The sequence below is a fragment of the Vulpes lagopus genome, chromosome 8 (assembly GCF_018345385.1).
Source record: "Vulpes lagopus strain Blue_001 chromosome 8, ASM1834538v1, whole genome shotgun sequence".
NCBI lineage: Eukaryota > Metazoa > Chordata > Mammalia > Carnivora > Canidae > Vulpes > Vulpes lagopus.
The window spans coordinates 71,065,287-71,087,561 of record NC_054831.1 but is presented as its reverse complement, the minus strand read 5'-3'; the positions used below and the strand labels follow the sequence as shown (position 1 = coordinate 71,087,561).

Genomic DNA, 22,275 nt, shown 5'->3' with positions numbered 1-22,275 from the left:
ATTTCCCCTAGATGAGTCTGGAAGGCAAAAACTCAGCTATCTGCCAAGAAGAAACACTTAATCAAGAGCTGCTCAAACCCATAGGTGGAGCCTCTGGGATCACAAAGTGCCCTGCTTGTTTTTAAGGATCTGATCATCAAATATTTTCTTGTATATGCCAAGCTCTTTTGTTCTAAATGTAATACTCTAGTGGAATGTGAATGACGAATATCCATACTCAAGGAACTACAACTTTTAAATGTTATACTTAATCTCCCAGATGTATTTGGGCACCAAATTAAAGGATCATCTACTTGAACTTTTTGAAATGTAAAATAGATTGGGAATAACATCTGTCCCAAACCGCTGCTGTTTAGATGAAAGTTCTCAGCTCAGAGTTCTGCCACACTTGTCAGAAAGTCTGATTTGTAAATCTTGTGTGCTTATGGATTTGGGGTAAAAATACAACACAAATTGTATACACACACACACACACACACAATGAGAGAGGAAGCAATTTAAAATGAAAATAGAAAACAGGAGCTACTTCTTGTCAAACCAAAAAAAGAAAGACATAATTGCCTACATTTACAAAAGAAGCAAATAGTAAGAAGGAAGAAGAGTTATTTAGGGTATGATAACCAGGAATTATAACTAAAATTCATGGGAATGAAAAATTTATGCTGTGTGACAGAGACGGCTTGTGGCCACAAACTATTTCTCCCTTCTTCCTCAGTAAAAACAAACAAAAACCTCGATTTTATTAGGGCAGCTATGAACTCAACTAAAAGATATTATTTCCCAAACTCCCTTGCAGCTAGGTTTGGCATGTGATTAAGCTCTGATCAATGATCTGTGGCAGAGTGTTGAGTGGGAGATGGACCCGAGGGGGGATGTTGGGGAGGGGTAACAGGAAGGGAAGGGGGGAAGGCTGCCCTAAAGAGGCTGGCTTGGCTTAAAGACTATTCTTTCCATGCCTTCTCCCTTCTGGAGTAAGGAGCTCCATAGTGAGCTTGGAACCATGGGTTAAGAATGGAACACGCACCTAACGTAAAGCAAAAAGATAAGAACTCGATCCCAAGTAACTCAGTGGAGTTGCCATATTTACTCTGGACTGACTACCTCTGGACTTCTTTTATATGAGAGAAACAACTCGTGTGTTTATTGTTTTTGTTGTTGTTGTTGTTATATTCGGCTCTATCAAAAAACTAACAGAGAATTGGCAGCTGGAGAAAATAAATCAGTTGGGGGGTCCATGACTCAGGCCTTTGCCGCTCCAAGCATGTGATCCCTGCAAGAGCAGCATGGGCATCACTTAAGAGCTTATTAGAAAAGCAGAGTCTCAGGCCCCACCCAGGCCTTCTGAATCAAAATCCAAATTTAAACAAGATCCCCAGGTGACTTATGTATGCAGTTTGAAAAGTTTCAGTGGCATTCACTGAGTAAATGCTCTTTGACAAGCCAGACCAAACATCATGGATCTGAATGAACCTGCTGGGCAGTATTCTTATTACCTAGATTTATATCCTGGGGCGGGGGGGGAGGGGGTAGGACAGTAAGAAAATATGACCTGTTTTGAGATCAGACATCAAACATGCTATTTTCAAATGATAAGTTTCTCAATTGGTTCAAAATGCACTAAAGGAAAACAAATACCAAAAAAGCCCTAAATATGGACTTTTTGAAGATATAATTCATAATAAAGTAGAGTGCTTTCCACATAATGATCAAGCTGCCAAAATCCAGAAACAATAACCCTTTTGGTCACTTACTACACCAAAGCTTTTTATTCTCATTTTTAAGTTACTAACCACCAATTCTCTGACAAGTTCAGTTATATCCCAACTGACAAATTGAAAATTCGCTTACCTGCGCAGCATTTAAATGTGAAAATTATACTTTCAGTGTACATGTTCATTCTGGAAAATTTCTCCTCCACTCCCCAAAAGCACTCCCAGTCAGTAAATGCAATTCTTTACATGAACAAGATGATTTGAATGAACTAAGTTCAGTTAACTTTAAAATAAATTTTCTATATTTCAGATAAAACATATATACAATAAAATGCCCAGATCTTAATTATACTACTGGATGAGTTGCATAATCATATCCAACCATGTAACCACCACCCTAGTCAAGATATACAACTTTCCCATCCCCCCAGAAAGTTCCCTTTGCGGGCCTTCCCCACCTCTGCCTTCCACCCAGAGGCAGCCACTTGTACAGGGGAGTTCTTACTCTGATGTGACCAGAAAATAGAGCCAAGCATGATTTTACAATCTAAAGCTAATAAAATAGGGCAGCCCGGATGGCTCAGCGGTTTAGCGCCGCCATCAGCCCAGGATGTGATCCTGGAGACCTGGGATCCAGTCCTGCATTGGGCTCCCTGTGTGGAGCCTGCTTCTCCCTCTGCCTGTGTCTCTGCCTCTCTCTCTCTGCCTCTCTCTGTCTCTCATAAATAAATAAAATATTTTTAAAAATAAAGCTAATAAAATAGCATTAGGAACCATAGAACTCTGTGTTGCCTGCAGATGCTGTTACCATGCTTTAATTCTCTATCAAAAGCTTGTCTACTTGACGGGATGAGCACTGGGTGTTTTTCTGTATGTTGGTAAATTAAACACCAATAAAAAAAAAAAAAAAAAAAAAAGCTTGTCTAATATGTGGTAGAAAGGAATACAGAATACCTTGAACTTGGTTCAATCAATATGAGCGTTGATACAATTTGTTAAAACATTGACTATACTTGAGTGGATTCTTGATCTATTTTCTTTAAGTAGGTGTAAGTGAATTTTAAATAGGTATTCCTTCTATTGGGAAACCCTAATTTCAAATAGTGCCTCCTGCCCTCCCATATTTGATACCAAAAAGAGCCAGAACATAAAGTGATTTGCAGTTGAAAGTACAAAGTTTACTTTTTAAAACCTTTGATTATGTCATGTGATTGTGTTGGATTGACGGTGGGTGTTAGGTAGGCTAAACACTGTTTCTTTTGTCCTAAACCAATATATTTAATTAAAAATCAGTGCACAGAGAGGGGCCTCTGAGCACTGTCTTCTTTTTTCGAATTGACTTATTCCATCCATTTTTCAGTAGTTCATCTTTCCCAATTTTAAGGAAACAGGCAAAGAAAAGATACATAATCCTTATAAAAATTATGAGAAAGGCACTGTTAGGTTGGGTACACTGGAAATATAAGACACCACTAATATTAACAGTTTTCACTGTAATTCCAAGTAACCAATTCTTGGCTGGTTGTGTTAACCAAAACAAAAAATGTGAGACCACATACAGCACAACTCCTGGTTACTCTTAACCAACAAGTCCATATCCTGGAGAGTCACTGTATCTGTCATTAATGGTGTACCAACATCCAAGGATCAGAGCTCTGTTTTGGGATGGGCTGCTGCATACTTAGGTGCCAGTTCAGTGATCAGATTCACATAGTCAGTTTTTTCCGCACAGGCTCTGCACTCCTCTCCCCAGTTGTGCAGTATCTGTTTCAGCTCTGCTACTCTCATCTTTGACAGGTCCACTGATGCCAAGTCCAGTTTCTTTTCTAAATGACAAAAAGGAAAAGCAGTTTTTTAAAAAACAAAACAACTGTGAAACACTTAGAAAAGCCAGTGGTGTTACTTATCTTGGTGCTGACTACCCTATGTTTCAAAGTGGGGATCAGTTCCAATTTCTATGGAAACCAAGACATACCTAAGGAAAATGTGTTATGTACAAAGCTATTGGGATCATTAGTGTTCTATTAAACTTGTTTTCCATGGAATTATACTTGCTTCAAAACAGGGGACCGGGTAGATTTGCAGTATTTTGTGACTACTCCATGGCTTCTCAAGACCATAATTATTAAAATGACTGCACAGCATTCTAATTGCTGCTCCTAAAATATAAAGAAGGGAACTGATAAATGACGGTGCCTTGGAATGGCCTTGAGTGTGGCCAACTGAAAGCCCTTAATTGTAATTAATTAGAAAGTGATAGTTCACCTTCTATACTGAAGACATGTCTGCATTAAAACAGATGGACATACCTATTACAAAGCACTATTGAGTTTTTAAATACAAATATAAAGAAACCAAAACACAGGAATAAAATTAAGAGCATTTTCACTGAGCCTTAATTGTTTGGGAATCTCTGCTTGAACTCACCTGATCCTCTGTCCCTACTGGGATTACAAAATCATCACAGCATTCATTTATATATGCCCACGTCTCTAATGCAAGCTCTTTGGTGCCAGCTGATCTGGCTCCTAACCTTCTTGCCAATAACACTTGTCACGAACATCCAACTCCTCTAGAAAGACTACTGCTCCCATTTACTATCTGTAGACAATGTCAAGAACTCAGCTACTTCTCTAATGCAAAACCCAAAAATAGGAAAAACAAACAAACAAAGCTCATCTATAACATACTTATGATTATAATCCCCATCAGAAAGGGGAAATTCTTTTCCTTCCCCCTCCCCCATGACCAGCTGTGTGTTTGAACATGGATGCAACATTAATGTTGCCACAATTAGTGGCAGCTCAGAACCTTTGCAGCTTGACTTCTCTTGAGGAGCCCTTTCCTCTTTTTTTCCCTGCATAAGACAACACAGCATTTAAGTCTTTCAACAACCTAACATAGTTGTCAAGTGACTTATCAAAAATTTCCAGTAACTGTGCTCAAATTTAAAAGTTGGATTTTATACTTAGGAATAAATTTAATCAAGGAGGTGAAAGATCTATACACTGAAAACTACCAGACTTTGATGAAATAAATTGAAGAAAACACAAATGGAAAAACATCCTGTTTGTGGATTGGAAGATTAATATTGCTAAAATGCCCTTTCTACCCAAAGCCATCTACAGATTTAATGCAATCCCCATCAAAATTCCAGTGGCACTTTTCACAAGAAATAGGAAAAACAACCCCAATTTGTATGGAACCACTAAAGATCCTGAATAGCCAAAGCAACCCTCAGAAAGAACAAAGCTGGAAGCATCCTGGTGTCAAACGATACTGCAAAGCTATAATAAAACAGTGTGGTACTGGCATAAAAACAGACACATACACCAATGGAGTAGAATCAAAAGCCCAGAAATTAACCCTTGCATATAAGGTCAACAGTATTTGACAAAGGAGCCAAGAATATTCCATGCAGAAAGAACAGTCTTTTTAGTAAATGGTGTTTGGAAAACTGGATAACCACATGCAGAAAAATGAAACAGGACTCCTATCTTATATCACTTGGGAAAATTAACTTGAAATGGATTAACAAGTTAAATATAAGACCCCAAACCATAAATAACTGGAAGAAAACATGGGGAAAGTCTCCTTGACATTGGTCTTGGCAACGATTTTTTGGATATGACACCAAAGCACAACACCAAAGCAAAAATCAGTAAGTGGGACAAAATAAACTAAAAAGTTTCTGCCCAGAAAAGAAGCCATCAACAAAATCAATGGCAAATTATGGGATAGGAGAAATTATTTGAAAATCATATATCTGACATGGGGTTAATGTCTAAAATATATAAAGAACTCACGCAACTCAATAGCAAAAAAATCCCAAACAATCTGACTAAAAAAATAGGCAGAGGGACTGAATTGATATTCTCCCAAAGAAGACATATACATGGCCAAAGATACATGATAAGGTACTCAACATCACTAATCATAAGGGAAATGCAAAACGGCACTACAATGAGGTATCACTTCATATTTGTTAGAATGGCTGTCATCAAAAACCTAAGATAGGGCAGCCCGGGTGGCTCAGCGGTTTAGCACCGCCTTCAGCCTGGGGCATGATCCTGGAGACCCGGATCGGGATCGAGTCCCACGTCGGGCTTCCTGCATGGAGCCTGCTTCTCCCTCTGCCTGTGTCTCTGCCTCTCTCCTTCTCTCTCTCTCCCTCTCTGTGTGGCTCTCATGAATAAATAAATAAAATCTTAAAAAAAAAAAAAACAAAAAACAAGATATAGCAAATGTTGAAAACAATTTGGAAAAAAATCACTGACCCTGGCAGTATAAGTTTGTACAGCCACTATGGAAAACAGTATGGAAGTTCCTTTAAAACTTAAAAGACTGGGATGCTTAGGTGGCTCAGCGGTTTAGTGCCCGCCTCAGCCCAGGGCATGATCCTGGAGTCTGGGGATTGAGTTGCACATGGGGCTCCCTGCATGGAGCCTGGTTCTCCCTCTGCCTATATATCTCTGTATCTCTCTCTCTCTCTCTCTCTCTCTGTCTCTCTCATGAACAGATAAATAAAATCTTTAAATAAATAAATAAACTATCAAATGACCTAGCATCCCACTTCTGGGTATATATCAAAATGAAAATAGGTTATCAAAGAACTATCTGCACTTCCATGTTCATTGCAGCATTATTCATAATAGGCAAGATATGTAAACAAGCTAAGTATCTGTCAACAGATGAATGGATAAAGAAGATATGTGTGTGTGTGTGAGAGAGAGAGATACACAGGTATACACACACAATGGAGTGCTATTCCGCCATGAGAAAGGAAATCTTGCCACTTGCCACAACATGAATGGACTTTGAGGACATTATACTAAGTAAAATAAGTCAGACAGAGAAAGATAAATGCTGTATATCACTTACCAGTAGAATCTAAAAAAGCCAAACTAATAGAAACAGAAAGTAGAATGGTGGTTACTAGGGGCTGCAGGGTGGAGAAATTAAGGAGATTTTGGCAAAGGGTACAAACTTCCAGTGATAAGACAAGTTCTGGGGATCTAATGTATGCCATGGTATTTATGGCTAATACTGTATTATATACTTAAAGTTGCTAAGAGAGTAGATCTTAAATGTTATCACAAAATGATACGGTATTTATAAGACACAATGGAGGTGTTAGCTTATGTGATGGTGCTAATATTGCAATATATAAGTGTATCAAGTCAACATGTTATACACCTTAAACCTACACAAAGTTTTATGTTAATTATATCTTAATAAATCTGGAAAAAAATAGGTAAAAGTTAAATTTTAAAGCTTTTTTTTATTTGGAGGGTCAGCTACACCCTGTGTTCCAGAGAACCCTTCGATTTTCATAGTGATACCTATCCTTTAAAAAAAAAATAGATCTAGTGAAAACATACTTTCAGGTCAAAAACCAAATGACACCTTCCTAATTAAAAACATAATCCAGGCAGCCTGGGTGGCTCAGCTTAGCACTGCCTTCAGTCCAGGGCCTGATCCTAGAGACCGGGGATCAAGTCCCACGTTGGGCTCCCTGCATGGAGCCTGCTTCTCCCTGTGTCTTTGCTCCCCCCCCCACCCTCTGTGTCTCTCATGAATAAATAAATAAAAATCTTTAAAAAAAAAATCTCTTCTACCCAATCTCAGTCTACCCAAAAGGCTAGTCCAGATACAAGTCCTCTTCACTTACCTTGTTTGTTAATTTCATGACTGACTTAGCAAAATACCTTTTTTTTTTTTTTTTAATTTTTTATTTATTTATGATAGTCACAGAGAGAGAGAGAGAGAGGCAGAGACACAGGCGGAGGGAGAAGCAGGCTCCATGCACCGGGAGCCCGATGTGGGATTCGATCCCGGGTCTCCAGGATCGCGCCCTGGGCCAAAGGCAGGCGCCAAACCGCTGCGCCACCCAGGGATCCCCAGCAAAATACCTTTAAACATAGATGCTTTTATAGCTTAAATTATTAATATCCCACCATTCAAACTCCCTGTTCAATCTTAACTTTCCTGCCAACAATAAGATGAGAAGGAGAATTTAGAACATCCTTCAAATGATTGAAGGGAAAAAAAAATACTTTCTTGCAAGTGTCATTAGAGTTTTTGAGTTTTTCTAGAAAACTTGGCCTCTGGCATTAATTTTAAAAGAGTAAAAACCCTGTAACCCTAAACCTCTAAGGAAAATGTTGATCCCAAAATTAAAACTAGTTCATGGCTCCCCAAGGGCCTCTAGTGGCCAGCATTGCCAAAACATTAGTAAATATGCATTTCTTCTCAATAATATATGAATATTTTTTGTTATTCAAGGACCCAAGTAGGATCCCTTTTATATACCAGATGTTATTCCAAATACATTTATCAAATGAAAGAATCAGGACAGGTTGGTCCCTTTTGTGAATATTGTTCATATGTATTCAATGATTTCTACCTCTACTTCATTAGTTGGAAGCCAATAAAAACAGATGCCTTCCCCATAATCACTACCTTGGAGATTGGGGCCTGCCCTTGGCAAACTGAGAAATAGGTTGTCTTTGGTATCTTCTGACCTTAAACCTATTTAAAGCCAGCTTTGTTGCTATGGTGCATAGGCATATTACATAGCTATGTTGGAAAATAAGACTAAAATAATTCAGAGTCGGTGTTAATGACCTAGTTTGTAGTACTACAGTGGATCTGTAACACAAAACAATGACTTAAGCAACAACAAAAAAAAAAATGTGTCTTTCCTGGTAAAATCTCAGGTATTAAGGATTGGCAAAGGGAGGGCTCCCCAGGCTTTTAACACACCTATTCAGTCTACCCAAAAGGCTGGTCCAGATACAAGTCTTCAGTACTGTATAAGAATAGATCTATATCTGTGAAATTCCTAAGGCCAAGGATAATGTTTTAAATAGGACATCTCCTTCCTTTCCTCACTGTTTATTTTAGGCACCCTTGATAAGCTTACTTCATCAAGCAAAACCTGACTTGATGTGAATAACCTATTTTCTAACATTTAAAACTGGCAGGATGGTAGACAAATCTAGGGGGGAAAGATACAGTCATTTTTAAAATTTCAAAGTCCCGTCACATCACATTTGAATAGATGCAACTTTTTGTTTTAATAGGTTACCAAGAGCTAAATCACCATGAATAGCTGCTCCCTTTGCATTTTGAATTTTTCTTTGACATACATAGTTGACATTGCCTTGGTGATTTAAGAGTTTAAACTTTGCTATCTGGGTTGGTAATTTTACCGAAAGCTGGTTGTGCCAGGATTCATTTCTCTTTCCCCAAAGGAGCTCAGATGGCACTAGGCACCATTCAGCAGCCCAGCCACCTACTGGCAAGTGGAGATTGCCTTCCCTTCTCACACTGACTTTTTAGAAACAGGGACCTTGATTTAGGGAATTGGCAATCCCCTGGACATATTGGAAAAATACATTTGACTTCATTATACCATATTTCAGCTCACAGATCTGGCTGTCCATCTTCTTGAGCTTCTCACAAATCTTTATTGCAGGCATATGCACACTCATTGGGCGAGCAACCTCACTGAGGATCTTTGTGGCTGCATCCTTTGTTGCTCCTAGGTAATAGCACTGAAGGGTACAAAGAGAAGTTAGTGTCCTGGGTGATGAAAAAATGTAGTTAGTATAGTTTTGGAGAAGTGAGAAAGAGGTTAACCTAGTTTTCTTGACCCAGCTATTAAATTTTAACCCCTGCTGACTAAGACACCAGAAAACAAATGATTCCATCCCCGTGATCATGTTAATTAGAAGCGCCCTACAATTCACACGATGCTCAAAAGACTAATAAGAGCCAACACTTGCTAAGTGTTTTCTCTGTGCGAGGTGCTGTTCTCAGGGCTTTAAAGGTCTTAACTTACTGAATTCTCACAACAATCCTGTGAAGTAAGTACTATAATTATCCTCATTTTACACCCAAGTCAACTGAAGGTCACTAGTTGGTAAGCAGAAGAGATAAAATTTAGAAACCTAGTATTTTGGCTCTAGAGTCCATATCCTTCTCCCTCATGTTAGGCTTGCCTTTCAGGTAGCTGCCTAACTGAAGTAATTTACATTTAAAAATATGAAACTTAATGCCACAAATAAATATTGAGAGTTTTACAGTGTGTCAGTGGTGAACAGTCAACAATGCAGATTTAACTGACAAATTGAACATGAAAATTTTAGGCAAAATGAATTGGCCTGCAATTATCTGTAGTAAAGTAAAACACTATTGAAATAAGTCATCTGTGTAAATCCAGGTAATAAGATAATATAAATACCTCATTAGTTATATATAAATCATGTTATAGAAATATTTTGGGGCTGCCCAGGTGATTCAGTGGTTTAGTGCTGCCTTCAGCGCAGGGTGTGATCCTGGAGACCCCGGATCGAGTCCCACATCAGGCTCCCTGCATGGAGCCTACTTCTCCCTCTGCCTGTGTCTCTGCCTCTCTCTCTCTCTCTTTCTCTCTCATGAATAAATAAATAAAATCTTTTTTAAAAAAAGAAATATTTTGACAGGTTTGGTAACAATAGTCTTGGTAATAAATGGTCTTAGTAATAAATAGAAAATCTACCACTCTTAAACCAGGACAGAAAAATTCTCATTAGGAATTTGCGTTAAGGAAGGGAGACAGAACATAAAGACTCCTAACTCTGGGAAATGAACTAGGGGTGGTGGAAGGGGAGGAGGGCGGGGGGTGGGGGGGTTGGGTGACGGGCACTGAGGGGGACACTTGACGGGATGAGCACTGGGTGTTTTTCTGTATGTTGGTAAATTGAACACCAATAAAAATTAATTTATTTTTTAAAAAAAGGAATTTGCGTTAAAAAAAGGGGGAATTTGTGTAAAACATGGAATTTCTTGTCTATGGTTTATTCAGAAAACAAAATGAAACCAGATATATTCTAGATGAAAATACATAGGACTACATTTCACTGGAAGATCAATTTCTGCTTGCTATCTACAATGAACATGCTTGAGGCAAGCATCTAAGCAGGAGAACATTAAGACTAAGATGAAAAATGCAACTATTAACAGTTTTCTTCAAGCATAAGGGAAAAATGAAAGATGAAAATTTACCATACCAGGCGGTTTTCTTTTCCTTTGACATCCAAGCAAAAGCTGACCAATTCATTTTCTATGGTGTCTAGGGAAAAGTTGACTCCTCTGGCTATTAAGGAGTTATAGAATCGGTTCAAGAATTCGTTACATACTAGAAAGATCAAAGAAATTATGTAGTTACATACAATATAATCATACAATCATACAATACATACAATACACTTATGTGTATCCCCCACTCATCAAATGAAAAGTTAAATATGATTCAACACATTGTGACAATGGATTCAAATTATAAGTAAGAATGGTTTGGGGTCTACAGCTATTAGCTTAGTATTGGGTCTTGAATAATATGAACTTATCAAATAAATCAATCAAATGATCTTTGGAACCAAGTTGAATCTAAAAATGAGAATTTTCCCACAAAAGTTAACCTTAAGAGAGAATGTAGCTTTATATAGGATATGATGCTTGGGACAACTTTGTTTAAAGCACAGAGAAAAACCTGAATACATATCTTAAATGAAACCCCTTGGTAGTCTGCCTATGTCTCTATGTTCTATCATCACGAACCTAAGTAAAACTCCAATTTGAACAATCATATTCAATCCCAGCATCCAGAGCCAGTGAAGAGGTGGAGGGAGCTAAGAAGTGCAGGCATTAACCATAGTTAGCATTTGTTGGGTGCTTACAGGTGCTGGCACTGTTCTAATGTATGTTATTAACTCATTCAAGTCTCAGAACAAAGCTATGACGTAGATACATTACTATCCTTATTTTACAGATGAGGTCACTGAGTCAAAGAGAGGCCAGTTAACTTGCCTAATAAGTGCTAAGGAGGAAATTAGATCCCAGGTCATCTGACCCTGGCCCTACACACGTATCCATTAGGTACCTCTGAAGTAGGAAGAGGATGCTTTCCCATGTTGCTTTCCCAGATGGGGCAAGCATCTGGCCCTAGCAAGCAGAGGAGGATATGGAGGCCTAGAAGCTTATGCTGGAAAACAGTGGCCCTAGTATTGGAGAGAGAATTCTAGAGAAACATACTAAGGAAGAGTGGAGAGTGCTCAGGCCCTTGCTTCTGTCCCTATTTTGATTCATGATATTAACTAAAACCAGATAATGGGCTCTCTCCTCCATCCCCAATATTCAAGTGTCTTATTTGTCTGTCTGATAAATGAGACAAGACTTCTGATCACCCTAGTACACAAACTAGAGACCTACTCTAGTTTAAATTATGTTCATTTGATTAAATTAATTTTTTATAAACATTTATTGAGCACTTCCTCTGTATAAAGCACTTTTGGAAGCACTACTAAAAGATAAACTTCAGAAAGTAGGAGGCAAGATCCAGAAAGGAGAATCACGTTGCAAGAAGTAATGTGAGAAGAGAAAATGGAAAGTGGGAGAAAAATCTAAATCAAGATCAACTGTGTAAACAATAATAATAAACATGTAGGGGTATAAGCATAAGGTAAAACCCAAATACAGGACAATCCAAACACATAAGATGGGAAATAAAGGAGAATTCACATGAAACTTCTAAGATCCCTTATCATCCAGAAGAGGGTGGAGAAACATTACTGTTAAGTCATAATAATTTTTAGCCAATTAACCATGTTAACAATGACAGGGTAATAACTAAAAAATATAAACATTACTTTGAGATGGGTATTTGTGCAGGGCCTGGGGAGGGATTGTTAAAACATTATCAGTTCACTAGAAGGCAGAAAAGACTAGAAAAAGAAAGAAAAAAAAGCACAATAAGTGTTTTTTAAACTACAAAATTAAGTGGGAAAAATAAACCCAACTATATCATTAATTTCAATAAGTATGAATGTATTAAGCTTGCAGTTATAGAACAGTATTTTTCAGAGTAGAACTATTAAATGTTCAATTATATGCTATTTATAAGAGTCATATAAAGAGTGAGAATATAGCAAAAGGTTGAAAAAACAAAAAACAACATTAAGGAGATTTTAAAAATAAAAAGATATGCCTGGAAAATGCTAACCAAAATCTGCTTTAGTTCTGTAAAGCATTTTTGAGCATAACAATAATCACTACCAATCAATCTGAACCATTTACCAGAAATATCAAAAAGAAATGTTCCAAACTAATGGACAGTCAATAACATAGCCTAATAATATAAAAAATTCTGATAGAACTATAAGGAGAAATTGACAAACTCACAATAACAATAGATGGTTGAACACTTTCACAGCAGTTATTTGATCAACTCAACCAAAAGTTAATAACGACATTAAACATTTAAGCACTATTCACAAGTTTGACCTTGTAACATATGGAACTCCTCTCCCCCAAGTTAGAGAATCCACATTCTTTTCAAGAAAATATGGAATATTTACATTTATTTGCCAGGTAGTGGGTCAAAAAGCAGTGCTCAACAAGCACAAAAAAACCTGTACTAAGCAGGCCACATTCCCTGAACATAATTAGAAATGAGTAACAAAACTAATATGATCCAACTCAGTGTCTGCCCTCCTTACACCCGGAAATGTTTAAAATAACGCACTTCTAAGTAACCCATGGGTCACAGAAAAAGTAGTAACAGAATGCAATTTTTAGTACTTAATTCCAGTAAAAATGCTATATATAAAACTAAAGGACTTCAGTTAAGCAGTACTTACAAAGAAATTCATAAATAAGTATGTATCTTTCAAAAGAAAAAAATAGAAAATTAATGAGAAAGCATTCAAGTTGTTTTAAAAATATAACTATATAAACCAAAAGAATATAGAAATTGTTAGATAATAAAACCATACAAACTAAGTACAAAAAAGTAAAGATAAAATGAAACTAATAAAGATAAGTTCTTAGCAAGGAAAAAAATTTAAGTGATAAACCAAATAATATTCAGACAATCAAATAACAAGTAAGAACGCTTGGTAATTAAAAATATTATTGCTGAATTAAAGAGAAAAGTCAATCAGATTTATTGAGGAGATCAAGTTGGGGCAGGGGCAGGGGCGGGGAATCACCAGGAAGTAGACCACAAAACAAACAGGTTGAAAATGATTAATAAAATTTGAGAAATTCAGGAAGACAAATACCTAAATAATACAAGCTTCAGAAAGATAGAAGAGGCAATTGCCAAAGAACCAAAATAGGGAATATTTTCATTAGCAGAAGACATGAATATCTGGATTGGTAGACCCACAAAATTGAAAAAGATTTATACCAAAACACAAAAATCAAGAAACTTTGGAACACCTGTAAAAAAGAAAAGATTCTATAATTCTGAAATCTAAAAAAGCTCTAATAACAGTATGAAATAGAGTGAAACAGTTATGAAATAGATTTGCTAACACTGGAAACTATAAGAAAATGACTTAATATCATCAAAATTCTACAGAAAAAATATTTTTGACCAAGAATTCTATAAGCAGGTAAGCTGGGGATCCCTGGGTGGCGCAGCGGTTTAGCGCCTGCCTTTGGCCCAGGGCGCGATCCTGGAGCCCCGGGATCGAATCCCACATCAGGCTCCCGGTGCATGGAGCCTGCTTCTCCCTCTGCCTGTGTCTCTGCCTCTCTCTCTCTCTGTGACTATCATAAATAAATAAAAAAAAATTAAAAAAAAAATTATAAGCAGGTAAGCTATTTTAATGTAAAAGTAAATAAAGTCATTTCCAACATTCAAGATCTCAAAATTATATTATCATGCACTGTTTTTCAGGACAGTAGGCTTCACCAAACTGGAAGAATGAAGCAATCAAGGGAATGCCTTGGGTTCCAGGAAACAAAGGCTCAAACACAACAAAGAGGCCAAGGAAATTCCCTGGAGGGGAGGGGAGTGAACCATAGGAAGCCAGCCACATAGCAGGCTGGAAAGATGCCTGTCCAGGTTGGAACAGGACACAGAGAGTCCCAGGAATTATGTTACCAAGCAGAAAATCAAACTAATAGACTACCTGATGTGGCTAACATGTTCAGAGATGATTTTCAGCTGTGTATATATGTATATGTATATATGACATACATATATGATATGATCAATTAATGATTGGAACAAAACCAGAGAAAAAATTAAGGCAAGTTTTTTTTTTTTAAGATTTTATTTATTTATTCACAATAGACATAGAGAAGAGAGAGAGGCAGAGACACAGGCAGAGGGCGAAGCAGGCTTCATGCAGGGAGCCTGATGCAGGGCTCGATCCCAAGACTTCAGGATCGCGCCCTGGGCCAAAGGCAGGCACTAAACCGCTGAGCCACCCAGGGACCCCCTGGCAAGTTTTAATTCAAGGGGAGAAAGATGTACATGAAAGATGAAATCCTGGTGCACTAGGTAACTCACTTCTGAATAATAATGACATGGGCACAACAATATAAATCCTGAAGTTTATTTTTAACCCAAATGGTGATATAAATGCATGTAAAATGGGGGAATGTGTGTGCAGAAGACAGATGTGGGTGTAATAAATCTAAAACTTCATTTTCCAAAGATAATAAAAATGCAAAACTGAAAAAGAATTATAAGCAGTTTATTTAGATTAATAAAGATATGTGTCAGACAGGGACACCTGGGTGGGTCAGCAGTTGAGCCTTTGGCTCAGGTAGTGATTGAGTTCCTGGATAAGTCCTGCATCAGCAGGCTGCCTGCATGGAGCCTGCTTCTCCCTCTGCCTGTGTCTCTGCCAATCTTTCTCTCTCTCTCTCTCTCATGAATAAATAAAATATTTTTTAAAACCCCAATAGAACTTTTATAGATTTTACAACCTGGTCCAAAAATACACATAAAGGACGCCTGGATGGCTCAGTGGTTGAGCATCTGCCTTTGGGTCAGGGCGTGACGCTGGAGTTCCAGGATCGAGTCCCACATCGGGCTCCCTGTGAGTACCCTGCTTCTTCCTCTGCCTGTGTCTCTGCCTCTCTCTCTCTCTGTCTCTCATGAATGAATAAATAAAATATTTTTTAAAAATACACATGAAGAAACAAGAGCAAATGAAAGCTAAGGAATGTTTGAAGAAGAAAATAAAAAGGAGTCTGAGGAGTGGACACTATCAGATATCAAGATTTAGTTCTAGAGTGATGGCATTGAAAACAGTGTGGGAATGTCACAGAAATAGAACTGGGCTAGAAACAAATGCACAAATCTCGAAGAGGTTGGTAAAGGATGGAAGTGATGCTAAAAATCAATAGAGGATAAAAATTTACTTGTCAGTAAATAGTACAAAGACAATTTACCACGGAATATGATGACTGACAACCCTTCCACTTGCTAAGGAGATCCTATCAAACCCCTGCTCCTACACTTGTGCCCTCTCCCTCCCATCTTGTTCCCCATTAGCCCACAACATACTGTTACTTCTCACATCTCAGAAACAATAGAAAGCTCTCTCAACACCACATCTTCCCCATCTCCCCACCCGCCACCATCAAATACCACCCCATTTCCCCACTCCTCTTTAAAAAAAAACACTCAAAAATTCTTTATGCTGCGGTTTCCAAGTCTCTTTTCTCTTCCTCTCCCTCACTCCCCCACACCTAGTTTAAAGTCAGTGAGTTATAAAAGATTTGTTGTGAAAAACAGAGTCCTTTGCTTCCCTTTGTTACCTGGTTATTTGAAATTTTTTGTCTGCTTGCTTATTTGTCCTGCATGATACTTACAGTCACTTGAAATGTATTTGTGGAGATCATTAAGGCCTAAAGTGAAGATGCTTTATTTCCATAAAGGATTTGTGTCTGTATTTTTTCAGGCTTAGGAGTTACTAGCCAGGGACTAGTTTAAATGAAACTGACAGCTTGATATTTTTTTGTGAATTTTAGCTGTAAATCCAAGTGAGGACATCTTGTGGTTATACTCTCAGAAATGTATTTATTCTTTTTATTCTGCTCACTGTCAAGGAAATTTTCCTTAGAGACCCCTGTGGGCAGGGATGGGTTAGGTTTATGGCTCATTCAACCTTACTCTGAGGGAGTAACCCTTTGGGAATTCCAGGTTAACAGAGAAGAGTGTCCTAGTAGACTCCCCACTTGAAACAAGTCTTAGGCTTTGCCTTCCATCTCCTTCATACCAAACATCATCTTTACTTTGGCCAGTGTCACCCGGGCAAAATGAGTGTAAACTCAGTTTGCCATTTGGGATTGCTTCTTCCCCTTCAATTTTGCCCTAGTGAATCTTTCTGTCTTGTCAGCTCTTGGTTCCTTTATGATGTTTTCATATTTTCTCCTGCAGCATTAGGGTATCTTGGTCAGATTACAACAATCTGACCCACTAAATTCCCAACATTCTAATCAGATTATTTAAAAATGAAAGTCAGATTATGCTACTTCACCTGCTCAAAACCCTCCTGTGGTTTTTTTTTTTTTTCCTTTCTGTATCAGCCAGAGTCTGATCCAGTCTTTAGATTGTCCCATGGTCTCTGATGACCTGACTTCTCACAGTTTCTCACACCTCAGCTTCTGTCACCTCTCCCACTTAAGCCACATTGCTCTGTCCTCAACAACGTACCTAGATTGGGTATGAAATATATATTTTTTGGCTGAATAAAAGAGCTCCTGTATATCTATAAAAAATAATCCCACAGTCCAAAAGAGAAGAGTTAAGTTGAAAATGCATATAACATCTCATCCAGAAATTCTTCTTCTATGACCTAGAAAAATCATCATATATGTGCTCTAGGAGACATGTATAAGAATATTCAGAGCACCATTGTTTCAAATTATGTAAAAGTGGGAAGAACCTAACCATACCTCCAAGAGAGAACAGTTGCATTTCACTCAGAAAGTGGAATTGTATAGGCAAGTTAAAAAGAATGAACTACATCTATAGTTCTCAATGTATATAAATGCCCCAATATAATGTTGAGTGAAAAAAGTTGCAAGTGAATATGTACAATGTACAATTATATACATCTAAGATCCAAAAAATTACATAATTTGTGGATACACACATTTATAGTAAAAGTTCTTCAAAAATGGAAAAGCAGCACACATTAACTTTAGAACAGACATTTGTCCTGGAAATGGAGAGAAAACAGTGGCTCAAGTGTTTTATTTTATTTTTTAAAGAAAGAGAATAGGGATCCCTGGGTGGCGCAGTGGTTTGGCGCTTGCCTTTGGCCCAGGGCGCGATCCTGGAGACTCGGGATCGAATCCCACATCAGGCTCCCGGTGCATGGAGCCTGCTTCTCCCTCTGCCTATGTCTCTGCCTCTCTCTCTCTCTCTCTCTGTGACTATCATAAATAAATAAAAATTAAAAAAAAAAAAAAAAAGAAAGAGAATAGTAGCAAATGTGGCAAAATATTAACAGTTAATCTAGATGCTAGGTATATGTCATAAAAAATGTTCCTGTATGTTTGAAGTATTTCCTAATTGATGTTAAAAACTCACCACAATATCTTCGACCATCACAGAAATCCCCAGTATGCTCAATAAAATATTTGGTAATATTAATGAAATTGAATTTAAAATGTTAAAGTGAAAAAAAAAAAAAAAAAATGTTAAAGTGAAATCACACATCAATTAAGCAATTATTAGCCAGAGCCCAAAAGGAGAAAATAGGATTTGGAAAATATAATAATGCCACCTGCAGGAAAAGAGCTACAAGTTATTCAAAAAGATAATGATAAACGTTTAAAGTCAGGTTAGTGGAATAATTAAACTGGCAGTGAGCTAGAAATATTATTTTCAACAGTTCCATCCACATCTTCTCACACCGAAATCAGTCCCACATTATCTGTTTGATTTTGGAGGAAAAATAAAAAAGACAACAGATTAATCTTGGTGACACCAGGACTAGAGGAGAATTGCTACCTAAGAACATAACACATGTTGTTATAAGGAGTTTAGGAGTTTAAGAATAGTCAGATCTTGAATAATTTGTATACCACTTAATTTTTCTGATTTTATTTTTAATATTTCCTTAAATGATTTAGTTCCCAACACTATACTGAAGAAGCAATATAGGTGATAATTCAGTGCTTGGATTCTGAAACCAGACTCCCTGCGTCCAAATTACTAGCTGTGTGACTTTGGGCCTTTCACTATTGAATCATCTGACAGTCTAACTTGAAGGTCATCAGAATTTTTCTTCTGGCTGCATTTAAGGTTTTCTAATTTTTTCTTCTTCTTTCTCTCTAGTGATTCATTCTTGACAACTTCTTCAACCTTCTTCCTAATTCTTTTATCAGCTGTATGTAATCTGCTGTTAATACTATTAATTTGTTTGTAGCCATTTAATCTGGTTCTTTTCCAAATATGGTTGGACATTTTTAAGAGTCTTTTGCCCCATTTTCATATTTTTCAATCCCTTCCTTCATTTCTTTAAACATAATAAATGTATTTTCTATTCTGTGTCTGATAATTCCAGTACCTGAAGCCTTTTCTCTGGTCTCTGCCACTAGTTCAACTGGCTGTCACTTATGGTGCCCTTCTGTCCTGTGAGTGCCAGAACTTTCTGAATGTGAGCTTTATTTCTTAGACTCTGTGAGAATTATTTGCAGACTGGGTTAAAGGTGGATTCTTACAGGTAAGAACAATTTTTGCTGATGTCTGCTTAAAATCCCTTTAAACTAAAACTTCAGTTTGAGATGTTCTGGACCCTTCAAGTTGTGTGCCTTTGGGCCTCAATGCCTATGTGGGATATCTTGTGATTAGGAGTTATCTGGAAACATTTTTGTTTTCCCTTTTGGTACAAAGTTCAAGTACCACACTTAATTTTACTCTCTAAAGATGAGGGTAGAGCTGTGGTTATTTCCAGGTCACATTTTATAATGGAGGTGTAGCTCTTTGGGGTTTCAAATTAATTGGGGGGAAACCTATATTATACTCCTAACTTGGGAAGGTCCTGGGCTTTATCTTTATTCTTGATTTTACCAAACCTAAATTCAGATCGCCTGGATAACAAATGCCCTCAAGGCAAAAGCCATCTACCAGCTTTTACCTCTTTGAGTTTCCACTTTTACCTTTATTTTTGGCCTTGATAATGTTATGCCTTACTAACTTACTCTTAAAATTATTTTTAGGAGTGTCTGGGTAGCTAAGTTGGTTGAACGTCTGACTCTTGATTGTGGTTCAGGTTCTCATCTCGGAGGGTCAAGGGATAGAGCCCTGAGGGGGGCTCCTCAGGGGAATGTTTTCTGGTCTCTCTCTCCCTCTGCCCCCCCGCCCACTCACAGTGTCTCTCCTTGTCTCTCAAAAATAAATAAACCTTAAAAATATTTTTTTTACATTTTTTTATTTTATCCAGTGCTTATAGCTGTTTTCAGCTAGAGGATCAGTCATGTCTTTTGGAGCTCAAAGTCCTATTCATTCCTAATGCTATTAATAGGAACAGAACATTAAATACAACAGCCTGTCATTTGTGTTTTTAACATTCATTGAGCAATTAGTAGGCACCAGACAGTGTTCTAGGTTGTTGAAAAAGAAAGTCCATACCCTCAAGGATTACATTCCAGGGAATAAATAGAAGAATCTCCTGGCTGTGAAGAAAAAGCAACATAATGGGGGTAGAAAGTGACAAGATAAATAGTATTACCCTAAAAGGGGTAGTTAAGGAAAAAGTGGATAAAGTGGTACTTGAGCAGAAACCTTAAGAATGGGAGCGAAGGGCAGCCCGGGTGGCTCAGCGGTTTAGCTCCTGCCTTCAGCCCATAGTGTGATCCTGGAGACCCGGGATCAAGTCCCACATCGGGCTCCCTGCATGGAGCCCGCTTCTCCCTCTGCCTATGTCTCTGCCTCTCTTTCTCTCTGTGTCTCTCATGAATAAATAAATAAAATCTTAAAAAAAAAAAAAAAAAAGAATGGGAGCGAAAACCACGAGTGGACTACTTGGGGTAGAACTCTCCCAGCAGAGGGGAGAAGTGCAAAGGCTCTAATGCAGGAAGTCCTTGGTGGGTCCAAAGACAGGGCACCAGGGTGGTAGAAGCAGAGTGAGCAAGAGGAGGGAGGACAGTAGACAATGAGGTCTAGTCAAACATGCAATAATCACAATATGCTGTAATAAATCTAAGAAAGATGGCATAAGCTTCACATCGAGATGCTCTGGCTTTTCTGAAATGTTTTTAGGTAGTAGCTGGAGAAACTGCTACTAATGAGTAATCAGATCAATTGTTTATCTCACAAATTCTGCTTTAAATGTATAGCATGCAGTTATAAGATTCTTTAAACAAAATTATAACTTAGCTGAATAAATATATCTAAAGAAAGTTTAAAAATGACATCGTGTGGGTATTTCAAATTTCTGGAGAGAAAGTTTAATTATTGTAGGGCTGGTAGAAAACTGGACTCCAAATTCTTAGCACTTCATTAAGTTATTATACAAACTTCACTCATCCAGTTATTCAATGTATACTGTGAACCTACAGTTTCTGGTTAAGTAGGGATAGAGTCCCAAGATCACACAAGGGTGAGGAGGATATACACTTACATAAATTGTTTTGGTGAATGAGCTATGGTTATTACAGCAGTCCAGGAGGAAGGGGCTAGCATAGCTATCTTCTTTGACCTTGTTAACAACCCTCTGAGGTAGGTATAATCACGCTGATTTTGCAAGCAAGAGGTTTGGGGGCTCAGAGCCAGAAGAGTTGGTGGAACCTAAACCCAAGTGTTCTGATTGCAAATGCACAGCTGAGGTTCTGCGAACTGGAAAGAAATCATTGCTGGGTATTCCTCTTGAATCAACGTACTGCTTTGTAAAGCAACTTGACTCTGTAAAGTTCTAACAAACGTTAGTTTTATTCTGTTTATGGCACCTCAACTCAATTACAGACAACTTGTTTTTTCTTTTGGGAGTCAAACAAATTTAAATTTGAAAGACATCTCCTGGGCAGGGAGAGGCCGGATTCGCCCGCCAGCAACAGCATCACTGATGGAGCGCCAGGGTCTTCAGAAGCTAGTAGCGTCTGCACAACATCTAATCCAAATCCAAACTCTCCAGTTTTGACCGCAGCAGTTTAATAGACCAGAACGCGGCCTCAAGGCGTCACCGGGCCCGGCTCGAACTTTTGCCCAGGACTGGAAGAAGGCGATGGGAAGCCAGGGCCGCGGACCTGCATTTCCTGAATCTAATGTTATTTATAGCCAGGGCCAGGAGAAGCCAAAGCCGACAACAGCTGCGCTGCAGCGCGGTGCCACTGTCACGCAAGCAGGGCTCACACCGCTCACCTTCACAGTCGGCCCCTGGCCTCTCCCCGGCCTCGTGGCCCAGCGCCAGCCCCGGGTTCGAGACCCAAAGCCCGGCACAAAAGGCCACCACTGCGGCCGGGCCCGTGCACCACATGCTGAGCCAGCCGCGCAGGACGCCCCGCCACCTGCGCCCACCAACAGCCACGCTGCGATGTAGCCCGGAGCCGTTCCGGGACGCGTTGGAGGCGCGCGAGTGTCCCGGGGAGGCGGGGGAGGAAATCTGCCGGGAGTTGCTAGGGCGAATGACGCAATTCAATCCTGAGTTCCCATTGGCTTCCGCAGGGGGCGGAGCGAAGAGATCCCTTCCAGGCCCCCCCGACGGGCGCGTGCGCACCGCCGCACACGCGCTGCGGCCCCGGCAGGGCGGGGGTGGGAGGACCC

The 22,275-nt window shown here is 38.7% G+C and overlaps 1 protein-coding gene across 1 annotated transcript; it reads right to left on the bottom strand.

Annotated features, from left to right (window-relative positions):
• Positions 1-1,737: 1,737 nt before the first annotated feature.
• Positions 1,738-22,114, bottom strand: CDNF (cerebral dopamine neurotrophic factor). The gene is made up of 4 exons (XM_041766648.1): positions 21,874-22,114; positions 10,769-10,896; positions 9,130-9,271; positions 1,738-3,538 (listed from the first exon to the last, which is right to left on the bottom strand). The coding sequence occupies exons 1-4, from the start codon at positions 21,986-21,988 to the stop codon at positions 3,360-3,362; spliced, it is 564 nt and encodes a 187-aa protein (XP_041622582.1). The 5' UTR covers positions 21,989-22,114; the 3' UTR covers positions 1,738-3,359.
• Positions 22,115-22,275: the final 161 nt, after the last annotated feature.

What these genes read in the sequence shown, in the direction of transcription:
- CDNF (XM_041766648.1), bottom strand. Translation starts at nt 21,988, where the DNA reads ATGTGGTGCACGGGCCCGGCCGCAGTGGTGGCCTTTTGTGCCGGGCTT. An exon ending in GCCAGGGGCCGACTGTGAAG is followed by an intron (nt 10,897 to 21,873) that starts GTGAGCGGTGTG and finishes TGATCTTTCTAG; the next exon opens with TATGTAACGAATTCTTGAAC. An exon ending in AAGGAAAAGAAAACCGCCTG is followed by an intron (nt 9,272 to 10,768) that starts GTATGGTAAATT and finishes TGTACCCTTCAG; the next exon opens with TGCTATTACCTAGGAGCAAC.